We start from the raw sequence: 14,624 nt of genomic DNA, 5'->3' as shown, positions 1-14,624 counted from the left end.
ACACACAATCCATGTCTCAGTTATCTCAAGGCTTAACAATTTTTCTTCAACCTGTCTACACTTCAGCTACACTGGTTGAAGTGGATTTAATTAAGAAATTAAATCAATAAAATATCATAGCTTTTACCTGGATTCACCTGGTCAGTCTGTCATGGAAAAAGCAGATGTTCCTAATGTTTTGTACACTCAGTGTAGATGCCACTGTAATGTTAAAGCCTGTAATTTGTCTTGTCTGTAACATTGTTGTCAAACAAATTCAACTATTGTTGATTGTCTTAAGTGTGAATAAAATGTAATACATTTATACACATGGGTTATTGTAGGGGATTTCTACACTGCCAATTTTAGAGTGAAGAGGTTTATAACGTAATATTGTATCCTACAGCTAAATGTTATATAAAATAAAATGTTGTTTCACTTGAATGGATTAAATGTGATGCAGATAAGACATTAAGGGCCAGTTTCCCGAACATAGATTAAGTCCTTAAGAGTCTATAAGTAACATATTTTTAAAATCCCCATCAAACTCTTCAATGCATCTCAATCCACCGCATCCGCCGGCCTTCCGCATCTGCAGTGGATGGTGACTAAGCAACAGCAGTCAGTTTGTCAGACCATGAGACATCTGGAAAATCAGTCTTCTCAGGAATACATGTCTGTAGCGTCCGAACGGTTTGGCCTGCAAACTATTATGACCACTCTTTGGAAAGGGGAGACTCTCATGAACACAATGTTCTCCGATGGTGTTCTTTGTCACGGGACTGTCTGAAGGTAACCCATACAAACAAATGGAGGTAGTTTTATGCCAACAAAAAGTAAGGGGTTAAATGTGTGTACAAAAATACAAATATAAACTCAGCAAAATAAGAAACGGCCCTTTTTCAGGACCCAGTCTTTCAAAGATAATTCGTAAAAATCCAAATAACTTCACAGGTCTTCATTGTAAAGGGTTTAAATAATGTTTTCCATGCTTGTTCAATGAACCATAATTTTTTTTATGAACATACACCTGTGGAACGGTCGTTAAGACACTAACAGCTTACAGACGGTAGGCAATTAAGGTCACAGTTATGAAAACCTAGGACCCTAAAGAGGCCTTTCTACTGACTCTGAAAAACACCTAAAGAAAGATGCCCAGGGTCCCTGATTATCTGCATGAATGTGCCTTAGGCATGCTGCAAGGAGGCATGAGGACTGCAAATTGCAAATGTCCGTACTGTGAGACACCTAAAACAGTGCTACAGGGAGACAGGACGTACAGCTGATCATCCCCGCAGTGGCAGACCACGTGTAACAACACCTGCACAGGATCGGTACATCCGAACATCACACCTGCGGGACAGGTCAGGATGGCAACAACAACTGCCCGAGTTACACCAGGAATGCACAATCCCTCCATCAGTGCTCAGACTGTCCGCAATAGGCTGAGAGAGGCCGGACTGAGGGCTTGTAGGCCTGTTGTAAGGCAGGTCCTCACCAGATATCACCGGCAACAACATCGCCTATGGGCACAAACCCACCGTCGCTGGACCAGACAGGACTGTCAAAAAGTGCTCTTCACTGACGAGTCGTGGTTTTGTCTCACCAGGGGTGATGGTTGAATTAACGTTTATCGTCGAAGGAATGAGCGTTACACCGAGGCCTGTACTCTGGAGCAGGATCGATTTGGAGGTGGAGGGTCCGTCATGGTGTGTCACAGCATCATCGGACTGAGCTTGTTGTCATTGCAGGCAATCTCAACACTGTGCGTTACAGGAAAAACATCATCCTCCCTCATGTGGTACCCTTCCTGCAGGCTCATCCTGACATGACCCTCCAGCATGACAATGCCACCAGCCATACTGCTCGTTCGGTGCGTGATTTTCTGCAAGACAGGAATGGCAGTGTTCTGCCATGGCCAGCGAAGAGCCCGGATCTCAATCCCATTGAGCATGTCTGGGACCTGTTGGATCGGAGGGTGAGGGCTAGGGCCATTTCCCACATAAATGTCTGGGAACTTGCAGGTGCCTTGGTGGAAGAGTGGGGTAACATCTCACAGCAAGAACTGGCAAATTTGCTTTTGGCCACACCAGATACTGACTGTAACTTTTGATTTTGACCCACCCTTTGTTCAGGGACACATTATTCCATTTTTGTTAGTCACATGCCTGTGGAATTTGTTCAGTTTATGCCTCAGTTGTTGAATCTTGTTATGTTCATACAAATATTTACACATGTTAAGTTTGCTGAAAATAACCGCAGTTGACAGTGAGGGGACGTTTCTATTTGCTGAGTTTATTTCCTGAGCTTTCTTATATATCCTAGATGTAGGACAGACACTTCAAAACCTTATTACTTATGCTATATTTTGTGACTGTATTTATTGCCATTTATGAATGTGTTATTCAAAGCATTTCTATAGTAGTAATGGCCAAATTCAGTATTTTACCACCCATGCGTCAATCAAAGTAACATCATTTTAAAAAGGTATCTGTGACCAACAGATATATATCTGTATTCCCAGTCATGTGAAATCCATAGATTAGGGCCTAATGCGTTTATTTCAATTAATTGATTTCCTTATATTAACTGTAACTCAGTAACTTTTTGGTCATGCACTCACTACCTGGTTATATTTTGAGAAAATCATCACAAAAATACAAAACAAGTCTTGTGAATGTTACAAAAACCTTGGTCTGGTATCTAATCATGATATTCATTCATTTAAATCATGTAGGTGAAGTAGAATTTCGATAGCATACACTTCAATTTAAAACTTGCACAAGACAGTTCACAGAATTATATATTTTTTAAATGTAGCCAATTTATTAATTACAAAATGTGGTAAATACAGGCGAATATATTGATAAAGGTCACCTTGTATTAGAGAGGTTGACACTGTTGTCAAAACGTCAGGCCGGGTAAGCTTACACTAAACACAGCCATTATTTTAAGTGTTTCTAAAATCCCATTTGGGAAAAAGAAATTGTGAAAAAACGATTGGAACAATTTCCTTGTTTGAATGCTTAGTTTTGGGGGTATTATGACTCGTACTGTGGTACTCTATAGACCACCCTGTGTTCTCCTTGGACCAATTTTAGACCTTCCTCAGATCATCTGACCAAAGACGGTGGCTAAATTAAGATCGTTAACTCAGGTGGTAAACCATTTGAAAAAAGGCGGTGGCTCTCCATAGACTCCAATGCGATAGCAGCAGGGTCTGGACTTCCGTTAAAATAGAAACAATGAGGGAGTGGGATGTCTCGCTTCCTCTTTCGTGTTTTATATGATCTTTAAAAAAAGGTCTGTAGCGCACACTCCACAACAGCAGGTGGCGTTGAATATCAATGATTAGAGACGGCACCTGTCGTCTGACGTAGAATAAAAAAAATGCGTATTGCGTAAAAACTGTCCACGGCCGGGAAAGCGCGTCGTTGAATGCTGTAGCTATCACTACGATGTCCTGCATGTGTCTGTCTTTACAAGCAATCGAATTATCAACCTTCTCATGTAGCAAGCTGCTTACCTGAAACCTCATTTTTGGATAGAGTGATAGTAGAAGTCTCATTTCAGTATGAATGAGCCAGAGGGACTGCGGTTCAGGAGGCTGAACAGACCACAGATTATCACAGACGAATTACAGGAACCCCAATACAAGGGCACCAGGTAAACTAGCCTATTCTAAATAATACACTATTCATATTAACATCAGATACTGCTTTCCTTGCTATGTAGTATGTATTGCCTTACGCACAGATGCAGTCAACCACTGTGTTTCAGACTGCATGATTCGCATTTCCACTTGCTAGCTGATGACAGATGCAGAGGTAAACACAATCCATTTCAAGGTCAGTTTTCCACTCACTGACAGGTATAACAGTGGATGAATTACTTTGCATTATGCGTGCATGGTATGAACCAAACCAGTCAGCGGAGAGAGCATTGGCCAGCATGCGCTGAGTGACGGTAAGGCTTATTCAGGTTTTGTCGTAGATGCATTCTCTCTGGAAAAAAAATATTTGCATTCTGTGTGTATGTTTGTGTACTGCATCATCCACTGTTGACCTGAGTTGACCTCATGGATCTCTTCAAACACCCAATTACATATTGATATTATTAAAACTACAGTTTGAGATCTGGAAATCTGTTCAAAATACCCATTGATTCTTGAAGAATTTCACTTAGGCCTATGAATCAGGAGTTTAACACAGCAATCAAACCTGTATTTAACAATATAAAGGTTATAAGCCTACTCCATTGTTTACAAACAACAAGAACATAAGCTATGTACAGTACCACTCAAAAGTTTGGACACACCTACTCATTCCAGGGTTTTTCTTTATTTTTGCTATTGTAAGTAACCAAAAAAGTGTTAAACAAATCCAAATGTATTTTATATTTGAGATTCTTCAAAGTAGCCTCCCTTTGCATTGATGACAGCTTTGCACACTCTTGGCAATCTCTCAAAGAATCTAAAAATATTTAGATTTGTTTAACACTTTTTTTTGTGAATAATACATGCTTCCATATGGGTTATTTCATTGTTTTGATGTCTTCACCATTATTCTACAATTTAGAAAATAGTAAAATAGAAAGAAAACCATTGAATGAGTAGGTGTGCCCAAACTTTTGACTGGTACTGTAAAGCATCCTAATATTTATTATGTGGATGCCAGTCCTTACATCTAGAGTTTTCTATGAATTTGAGAGGTTACATTTCCTCAGCCTCATCCCTCAGCTCTATAGAAATGTGTCGGGCGGGTTTGATTTATCTATGTTTTGTTTTTTCCAGTACCTACAGTGGAAAGGTATTCCGTGTGACCCTGGTGACCCTGGGAGGATGCCTGATCCTTCCATTGCTTGTAGTCTTTTTTCTGCTCGAGTCTCCTATTCACCCTGAGCTGCTCAGGTGAGATGTCAAGAATTGAAATCCTTCTCTCTTTTTTTTTCTCCTGGTCTTTAGAATCATGTTAACTCTAATAGCTCAGAAATGTATGGACTTCAAGGAATGTTTAGACTAATCAGCTTTACTGCAAAATACTTTAGTCAGTCTGCATAGTCAACATTTCTGCTTACTTTTCAGCTTTTGGAAATAGTTTTGTGGAAACTGTTCTGTACATTTCTACCACAAGTCCCTCTCACAGATGTTACGCCACTGAATGACTAGGCTTATACTACTTGTATAACAGATTATGTATAAGATACATTGTATAACATGCATACGTTAGTATGTAGAATAGTTTCAATCGTCCCTAAGCAATATAGTTCATCATGTAGTGTTCTGATGCAAATACAAAATGCTTAGTCAAACATGATCTTATATCAATAATTTATTAATTTTTGATTGAGGAAAGATTGATAAGGCACTCTGCTCATAGTCTGAATGCACAGGTGCGATTTCCTTTTAGACGCCTTCAGTCAGTTCAGACCAGTCAGTTCAGAATCCCCCTTATCCACTCCTCTGCCACAACCCTGATCTCTCCACAACTGTATAGCCGTATTTCTCCGTACTGCATTCTCTACTAATGCTATTAGATTGAGTGATTTGCTGCCCCAACTTGCACAGTGGCTGATCTCATTTGTCACCAGTGTCTGCCCCTCAGAAAAAAAATAGCATGCGACTCCCTGTCCTCATTAGAATTCATTTCTAAATTCTGCATGCACAGTTAATGATCCATTCTGAGGTCTTGGGGCCAAGGATTTCCTCTCTCCCTTTTCTCCACAGCACTAGGCTTCAGGGTACAGGCTAGTCTAGGGCAAGGGTGTTGATCAGTGATTCATACTGATTCTGTTTCCTAATTTGTTTTCTCTTGTTTTGTTTTTTAGCCTCAATGAGCCTCCTCTTATGTCTGGGTGTTACGAGCCCAACATTAAGCTGAGGGAAGCACAGCGGCTGTTTGAGGACCAGCTTGTTGGCCCAGAGTCCATTGCCAACTTCGGAGGTCAGTATGGGGGTAAAGCATTCCAGCTGGAGTCTCGCCACATGACAATGTCCTTCACCCAGTTTGTTTGGGCTTGTGTAATGTATGGTGTGACCACAGTAACGCAGCCTGATATATCAAAAGTGATAGGGCAATGCAGTCTGGATTGCAGACACGCTGTTGACCAATAATAGCAGATGTTTATTTTTTCCAAATGAGCTATGATAAGCGTGGTCTTATCACTGGCCACTTTAATAATGGAACACTTAGTCACTTTAATAATGTTTACATATTTGGCATTACTCATCTCATATGTATATGTTCTATTCTACTGTATCTTAGTCTATGCCGCTCTGACATTGCTCTTCCATATATTTATATATTCTTAATTCCATTCCTATACTTAGATTTGTGTGTATTGTTGTGAAATTGCTAGATATTACTTGTTAGATAAAATATCTGCTAATCATGTGTCTGTGACCAAGAACATTTTATTTTATTTCTTAGTGACAGATGGATATTTGAGATGACACATATATTCACACATGACATGACTTGTGCTTGACTGGTATTCCTCTGCAACTGTTTTGCTTTTCTGAGGTCATAATGGTGAACTGTGTCCAACATATTGCCCTGGTGTTTTTTTTTTCTTCAGTTTCTAAATGCTAATTGTTATTGTCTATCTCCTTTCTCTAGATGTCATTTACACAGGTACGGCTGACGGGAAGATAGTGAAGATTGAAGGCAAGAGCATCACTGTTATAGCCAGACTTGGCAAGCCACCGTGTGGTAAGTGAGCAAGGACTAGAGCTGTGATTGTTTCCTCACTCATTGCGTTAGACCTGATTTCACAAGCTTTCATTTCACAATGATGTCTCAACATGACATGATTTAGACAGAAATGACCCAGCAGTTCAATCATAAGCAACTCTTAGCAGTTACATTTCACACATGCCTTTTTATGGATTGTTTTTATACTTGCACAACAAGGATGGCTTAATGCACAACAAGGATGGCTTAATGCACAACAGGCCTAGCAGTGTGGCTCAAAACTGAAATGACATGTCAAGAAAAGGCCGAGCTCGAACTCGAGTATTTGCTCATATTAATCAGATTAGACTGTTCAAAATGATTGAAATAATAAATAGCACCCAATAAATAAGGAATTACTTCAGATACCTCATATCCACTGGGATTGTGTGGTATGTTTTAGATGGATCCCGTGAGCAGGAGCCTAGCTGTGGACGACCCCTGGGTATCAGAGTGGGTCCTAACGGTACCCTTTTTGTAGCTGACGCCTATCTGGGGCTGTTCGAGATCAACCCTGTCACAGGTCAGCAGCACACACAGCCAAGGGCAAGCTTCTACATAGCAATGGCTCTATTTCCTTTATAGGATATATTTTCATATCAGTAATGTGACATAGACCGTTTTTTTTTTGCGAGGAATTAAATATTTGTTTTTGAATTTCCCAACAATTTCACCTTTTACTCAGTATAATCAATTTCGTTGCATATAATATCTTCCAAATAAAAGTGTGGTATTATGCCAGACATTTTAGTGATGTAACTCTCACTCCTTGACTCATTGTAAAGGTGAGGTGACCAACCTGGTGTCGGCTGGGCAGATGGTTGGGGGCCGGAGGCTCTCCTTCGTCAATGACCTGGATGTAACACAGGATGGGAGAAAAGTGTACTTCACAGACTCTAGCAGCAGGTGGCAGCGCAGAGACTACCTTCATCTCATCATGGAGGCCACAGCAGATGGACGGTAACTGTTACCACATATCTTAGGGAGAGCTTTGAGCACATTCTAATAGCAAGGTCTTGTCTCCTTTATGTAAATAGTTTATATTGATAGTTGATTATAGATTTTAGATCAGTATGGGGCCTTAAAAGCAAGTGTGTTCATACATGATGTGGGTACCTTTTTTCATTTTTAAGAAAAGGAACAGTTTATAAAGACAACAACCTAAAGTCTGAGAAAAGCTGTCCATATGTAACCCTCTGTCTTTCAGTGTGTTAGAGTACGACACAGAGACCAAGGAGGTAACCGTGTTGATGGAGAACCTTCGTTTTGCCAACGGGATCCAGCTTTTCCCTGATGAGGAGTCTGTGCTGGTGACTGAGACTACCATGGCTAGGATTCGCAGGTACTGTAGTTGATCCTCCTGAGCAACACAACTAGCCTTATTTAACTAATTCACTGAACGAAGAAATGCTACCCACAGGGGATCTCCCTCCCCCTCCCCCGTATCTCTCTCTCTCTTCCTCCTTTGGAACGATCTCATGTTTCATCAGATGCTAAGTTGTTGTGGTGGCCGCTTTTTGAACGTACTCAAAGTGCGCCCACAAGGTTTTTTTCTTCTTCTCTGGTTATTATTTTCCTTCCACCGTAACAATATTTCATGGGTATATTTCGCCTTTGTAATATCACACTTTTTAAAACCTGCAGGGAACACAGTCAATTCTCCCAAGCCTCACCTGGATAAATGATGCAAGCAGATGGTTGCCTCTGTAACCAAATCAAATCAAATTTGATTTGTCACATACACACGGTTAGCAGATGTTAATGCGAGTGTAGCGAAATGCTTGTGCTTCTAGTTCCGACAATGCAGTAATAACCAACAAGTAATCTAACTAACAATTCCAAAACTACTGTCTTATACACAGTGTAAGGGGATAAAGAATATGTAGATAAAGATATATGAATGAGTGATGGTACAGAGCAGCATAGGCAAGATACAGTAGATGGTATCGAGTACAGTATATACATATGAGATGAGTATGTAAACAAAGTGGCATAGTTAAAGTGGCTAGTGATACATGTATTACATAAGGATGCAGTAGATGATATAGAGTACAGTATATACGTATGCATATGAGATGAATAATGTAGGGTATGTAAACATTATATTAGGTAGCATTGTTTAAAGTGGCTAGTGATATATTTTACATCATTTCCCATCAATTCCCATTATTAAAGTGGCTGGAGTTGAGTCAGTGTCAGTGTGTTGGCTGCAGCCACTCAATGTTAGTGGTGGCTGTTTAACAGTCTGATGGCCTTGAGATAGAAGCTGATTTTCAGTCTCTCGGTCCCAGCTTTGATGCACCTGTACTGACCTCGCCTTCTGTATGATAGCGGGGTGAACAGGCAGTGGCTCGGGTGGTTGTTGTCCTTGATGATCTTTATGGCCTTCCTGTAACATCGGGTGGTGTAGGTGTCCTGGAGGGCAGGTAGTTTGCTCCCGGTGATGCGTTGTGCAGACCTCACTACCCTCTGGAGAGCCTTACGGTTGTGGGCGGAGCAGTTGCCGTACCAGGCGGTGATACAGCCCGCCAGGATGCTCTCGATTGTGCATCTGTAGAAGTTTGTGAGTGCTTTTGGTGACAAGCCAAATTTCTTCAGCCTCCTGAGGTTGAAGAGGCGCTGCTGCGCCTTCTTCACGATGCTGTCTGTGTGAGTGGACCAATTCAGTTTGTCTGTGATGTGTATGCCAAGGAACTTAAAACTTACTACCCTCTCCACTACTGTTCCATCGATGTGGATAGGGGGGTGTTCCCTCTGCTGTTTCCTGAAGTCCACAATCATCTCCTTAGTTTTGTTGACGTTGAATGTGAGGTTATTTTCCTGACACCACACTCCGAGGGCCCTCACCTCCTCCCTGTAGGCCGTCTCGTCGTTGTTGGTAATCAAGCCTACCACTGTTGTGTCGTCCGCAAACTTGATGATTGAGGTGGAGGCATGCGTGGCCACGCAGTCGTGGGTGAACAGGGGGTACAGGAGAGGGCTCAGAACACACCCTTGTGCCCAGTGTTGAGGATCAGCGGGGTGGAGATGTTGTTGCCTACCCTCACCACCTGGGGGCGGCCCGTCAGGAAGTCCAGTACCCAGTTGCACAGGGCGGGGTCGAGACCCAGGGTCTCGAGCTTGATGAGCTTGGAGGGTACTATGGTGTTGAATGCCGAGCTGTAGTCGATGAACAGCATTCTCACATAGGTATTCCTCTTGCCCAGATGGGTTAGGGCAGTGTGCAGTGTGGTTGAGATTGCATCGTCTGTGGACCTATTTGGGCGGTAAGCAAATTGGAGTGGGTCTAGGGTGTCAGGTAGGGTGGAGGTGATATGGTCCTTGACTAGTCTCTCAAAGCACTTCTTGATGACGGAGGTGAGTGCTACGGGGCGGTAGTCGTTAAGCTCAGTTACCTTAGCTTTCTTGGGAACAGGAACAATGGTGGCCCTCTTGAAGCATATGGGAACAGCAGACTGGTATAGGGATTGATTGAATATGTCCGTAAACACACTGGCCAGCTGGTCTGCGCATGCTCTGAGGGCGCGGTTGGGGATGCCGTCTGGGCCTGCAGCCTTGCGAGGGTTAACACGTTTAAATGTTTTACTCACCTCAGCTGCAGTGAAGGAGAGTCCGCATGTTTTCGTTGCAGGCCTTGTCAGTGGCACTGTATTGTCCTCAAAGCAGGCAAAAAAGTTATTTAGTCTGCCTGGGAGCAAGACATCCTGGTCCGTGACTGGGCTGGTTTTCTTCTTGTAGTCCGTGATTGACTGTAGACCCTGCCACATACCTCTTGTTTCTGAGCCGTTGAATTGAGATTCTACTTTGTCTCTATACTGACGCTTAGCTTGTTTGATAGCCTTGCGGAGGGAATAGCTACACTGTTTGTATTCGGTCATGTTACCAGTCACCTTGCCCTGATTAAAAGCAGTGGTTCGCGCTTTCAGTTTCACACGGATGCTGCTATCAATCCGCGGTTTCTGGTTAGGGAATGTTTTAATCGTTGCTATGGGAACGACATCTTCAACGCACGTTCTAATGAACTCGCACACCGAATCAGCGTATTCGTCAATGTTGTTATCTGACGCAATACGATACATATCCCAGTCCACGTGATGGAAGCAGTCGGAGCCCCTTCACCAAGCTGCCTGAGCAGAAAGACAAAATTAGCTTGTCATTTCTTTTGTAGTAATGCTAGTGTGGGTAGAGGGGGGAGAAAGGGGGAGGCAGCTCCTTCCTGCTGAATTTGTTTTGGGGGTGAGGGGGAATGAGTGGGAGGGAGGTGATAACTCTTTGTTCGTTTCAGCCTGTATGGTAATACAGACTGTTTGGGGACGTTTTCTATTTGCTGACCGTGCAGAATGGAAATCAGTAAATTGATTCCTTGAAAAACGGGGCATTATTTTGTATTTATTTGAAATGTTATTTTCGGTTTTCTCAGCAAGTAGATTCTTTCCTCCCTCCCATAACTAGTTTATAATAGTCATAAGTCATTTTTCTTTTGCTTTATCAATGCAGGCAGTTTGCTGAGAGAAATACCCTGGTGCTGCTGAAAACTCTGAATCTGGGTGGTCTTTCCATAACACAGACTTCAAAATATTGTGAAGACTTCGTACAAGAGTTTTTTTGTCAAATGTTTTGAATTGTTTCCCATAATACCTCTCTCTGTCTGTCACACATACCGCAAGCATGGGGCAATGGACTTTCTTTCCCTCATCTCCTGAATTTCCATTCAATTGACTGTGTGTCTGTGTCCCTCCTAGGGTCCATGTGTCAGGTCTAAATAAAGGAGGAATGGACACATTTGTTGACAACCTGCCTGGTTTCCCTGACAATATCCGTCGCAGCTCTTCTGGAGGGTACTGGGTGGCCATGTCAGCGGTGCGGCCCAACCCTGGCTTCTCCATGCTGGACTTCCTGTCCCAGAAGCCCTGGATCAAGAAGCTCATCTTTAAGGTAGATGATATGACAAGACGTGATATCATATGCTGTTATATTATATGAAACCAATAGCTTTGTGCATTTACATGGAAGTAAAAAAAAATACTACAGGGAGAACAATTTGCATGTCCAATTTACTGTGACTGAGTCTGGTATTCATTCATTAGTCTGATTTTTTTCTGTGTTTTTGCATACAATGGTTTACAGTGCCTTGCAAAAGTATTCATCCCCCTTGGTGATTTTCCTACTTTGTTGCATTACAGCCTGTAATTTAAATAGATTTTTATTTGGATTTCATATAATGGACATACACAAAATAGTCTAAATTTGTGAAGTGAAATGAAAAAAGTTCCATGTTTCGAAAAATTAAAAACAGAAAAGTGGTGCGTGCATATGTATTCACCCCCTTTGCTATGAAGCCCCTAAATAAGATCTGGTGCAACCAATTACCTTCAAAGTGACATAATTAGTTAGATTGCACACAGGTGGACTTTAAGTGTCACATGATCTCAGTATATACAGTATACACCTGTTCTGAAAGGCCCCAGAGTCTGCAACACCACCAAGCAACTGACAACATGAAGACCAAGGAGCTCTCCCAAACAGGTCAGGGACAAAGTTGTGGAGAAGTACAGATTAGGGTTGGGTTATAAAAATAAAAAGAATATCCGAAATTTGAACATCCCACGGAGCACCATTAAATCCATTATTAAAAAATGGAAAGAATATGGCACCACAACAAACCTGCCAAGAGAGGGCCGCCCACCAAAACTCACAGACCAGGCAAGGAGGGCATTAATCAGAGAGGCAACAAAGAGACCAAAGATACATCCTGAAGGAGCTGCAAAGCTTCACAGCAGAGATTGGAGTCCATAGGACTACTTTAAGCTGTACTCTCCACAGAGATTGGCTTTATGGAAGTGGAAAACAAGTGGCCAGAAAATATGTTTGGTGTTCGCCAAAAGGCATGTGGGAAAATCCCCAAACATATGGAAGAAGGTACTCTGGTCAGATGAGACTAAAATTGAGCTTTTTGACCATCAAGGAAAATGCTATGTCTGGTGCAAACCCAACACCTCATCACCCCGAGAACCCTATCCCCACAGTGAAGCGTGGTGGTGACAGCATCATGCTGTGGGGATGTTTTTCATTGGCAGGGTCTGGGAAACTGGTCCGAATTGAAGGAGTGATGGATGGCGCTAAATACAAGGAAATTCTTGTTGAAAACCTGCTTGTCTTCCAGAGAACCCATCCAACTTGAAGGAGCTGGAGCAGTTTTGCCTTGAAGAATGGGCAAAATTCCCACTGGCTAGATGTGCCAAGCTTATAGAGACATACCCCAAGAGACTTGCAGCTTTAAACACTGCAAAAGGTAGCTCTACAAAGTATTGACTTTGGGGGGGGTGAAGTTTTCTTGTCATTTTTTGTTTTTTTGTCTTGTTCCACAATAAAATATATTTTGCGTCTTTAAAGTGGTAGGCATGTTGTGTAAATTAAATGATACAAACCCCTCAAAAATCTATTTTAAAAAAATGCCAAGGGGGGTGAATACTTTCGCAAGCCACTGTAGGATCTTGCCAGCTGGAAACTTGCCTAACAAATATTAAAGGGATACACACACCTCATTCATTGTGATCATGAGACCAATTTGTTTGTTTATGTGTGATGTTGTCTATTTCAGTTGTGTTTTGGTGCTATGACTTATTCCTTTCTCCCTCCCTCTCCCTGCAGCTCTTCAGCCAAGACATGCTGATGAAGTTTGTGCCTCGCTACAGCCTGGTGATAGAGCTGCAGGAGAGCGGAACGTGCGTGCGTAGCTTCCATGACCCCCACGGCATGGTGGCAGCCTACGTCAGTGAGGCACACGAGCACGACGGCCACCTCTACTTAGGCTCTTTCCGCTCCCCTTACCTCTGCAAGCTGGATCTCAGCAAGGTGTGAGCTGAGAGCTGAGCACAACCACTTTCTCAGACACGACCCATATATGAGACTGCTGTCTGCCTACCTAACACCTCACTACCTAGTCTGTTTTCCAATAGCAGCAAATACATCAGAATTGAAAAGAATGGCTTCATGCTTGATATGCTGCATTTGCATTGCTTTTCACCAGCTTCAGGAAAAAAATGGACTAGTCTTCATTAAGTATCTGCACTATATTAAGGCGCATTTGACTGGGATGCATATCCATCCTTTCTAGTCTTATCAGCCTACAATGAACTATTAACCCTTTAATTTCTGTTGACAGTGCATTTCAGTAGTTTCTCAAGGAATGTTTTTTATTTAACCAGTCTTTGGGCCAAATAGTTTGCCCAAAAATACCCATGTAAGTACATTGTCTTTTAGGTCTGTGTTTTAGGTTGTTGAAATTTGCCAAATTTGTTCTTATTTTTGTTTTGTTTGTTTAAACCATTCAGTATCTCAACTTTTAATTTCATTTTTGCACTAAGCTCTCATCTCACCCTTAAATATAACTGACAATGTTATTATTGTACTTGGAGAATTTCAAAGAGTTAATTTTATCAGTTGAAATACACACCGAGTATTATTTTAGGAGTGCCACTTTGAACTGATTTATTTTGTGTATATTTAGAAATCCAAGATATTGTTCATCATAATAAAGGTGATGCAAAAAGATTCCAAAATAAGTATGAATCATTTCCCCTTGTTGTGATACATTTCATCTGCTTTTGTATAGTGCACTGTCAACTACCTTACGTAATGTAAATGTTTTGCTCGGTGTTGAATGCTGCTGGCCTTCAGCTGAGTTTCCTTTGAATTAAAACAGTAATGTTTTAAAACGGGCCTTTGTCTAATATGAAAAACATGGTGCCACATTTCTACAGTTTGTTTAGCCACTTACCAGTGTTTACATACTACTGCCATAAAAGATTAGCCTGTTACTGACCGACTACATGTCTTAAATGAGAGACCAGTGTCGGTGTACACCTCAGCAATGTATAGTACAGGAGACCTCTACATGAGAGCAGACCCGCC

The 14,624-nt window shown here is 41.8% G+C and overlaps 1 protein-coding gene across 2 annotated transcripts; it reads left to right on the top strand.

The window, feature by feature from the left end:
* Positions 1-3,383: 3,383 nt before the first annotated feature.
* Positions 3,384-14,431, top strand: apmap (adipocyte plasma membrane associated protein). 2 transcript variants are annotated; one of them, XM_035754108.2, is made up of 10 exons: positions 3,385-3,645; positions 3,851-3,945; positions 4,772-4,888; positions 5,806-5,921; positions 6,597-6,689; positions 7,114-7,233; positions 7,496-7,670; positions 7,918-8,052; positions 11,453-11,645; positions 13,362-14,431. In XM_035754108.2, the coding sequence occupies exons 4-10, from the start codon at positions 5,825-5,827 to the stop codon at positions 13,569-13,571; spliced, it is 1,023 nt and encodes a 340-aa protein (XP_035610001.1). In that variant the 5' UTR covers positions 3,385-3,645; positions 3,851-3,945; positions 4,772-4,888; positions 5,806-5,824; the 3' UTR covers positions 13,572-14,431. The 2 variants fall into 2 exon arrangements, with proteins under 2 accessions (XP_035610000.1, XP_035610001.1); XM_035754107.2 differs by lacking the exon at positions 3,851-3,945 and having other exon boundaries at positions 3,384-3,645.
* Positions 14,432-14,624: the final 193 nt, after the last annotated feature.

Source organism: Oncorhynchus keta, chromosome 36, assembly GCF_023373465.1.
Source record: "Oncorhynchus keta strain PuntledgeMale-10-30-2019 chromosome 36, Oket_V2, whole genome shotgun sequence".
Taxonomy (NCBI): Eukaryota; Metazoa; Chordata; class Actinopteri; order Salmoniformes; family Salmonidae; genus Oncorhynchus; species Oncorhynchus keta.
The sequence above is the reverse complement of the archived record's forward strand: the minus strand, read 5'-3'. Positions and strand labels throughout refer to the sequence as shown.

Excerpts from the sequence above, each read along its gene's own strand:
- apmap (XM_035754107.2), top strand. The coding sequence starts at position 3,554 with ATGAATGAGCCAGAGGGACTGCGGTTCAGGAGGCTGAACAGACCACAG. Across the intron at positions 4,889-5,805 it reads ATTCACCCTGAGCTGCTCAG|CCTCAATGAGCCTCCTCTTA; the intron begins GTGAGATGTCAA and ends TTTGTTTTTTAG. Across the intron at positions 8,053-11,452 it reads ACCATGGCTAGGATTCGCAG|GGTCCATGTGTCAGGTCTAA; the intron begins GTACTGTAGTTG and ends TGTCCCTCCTAG.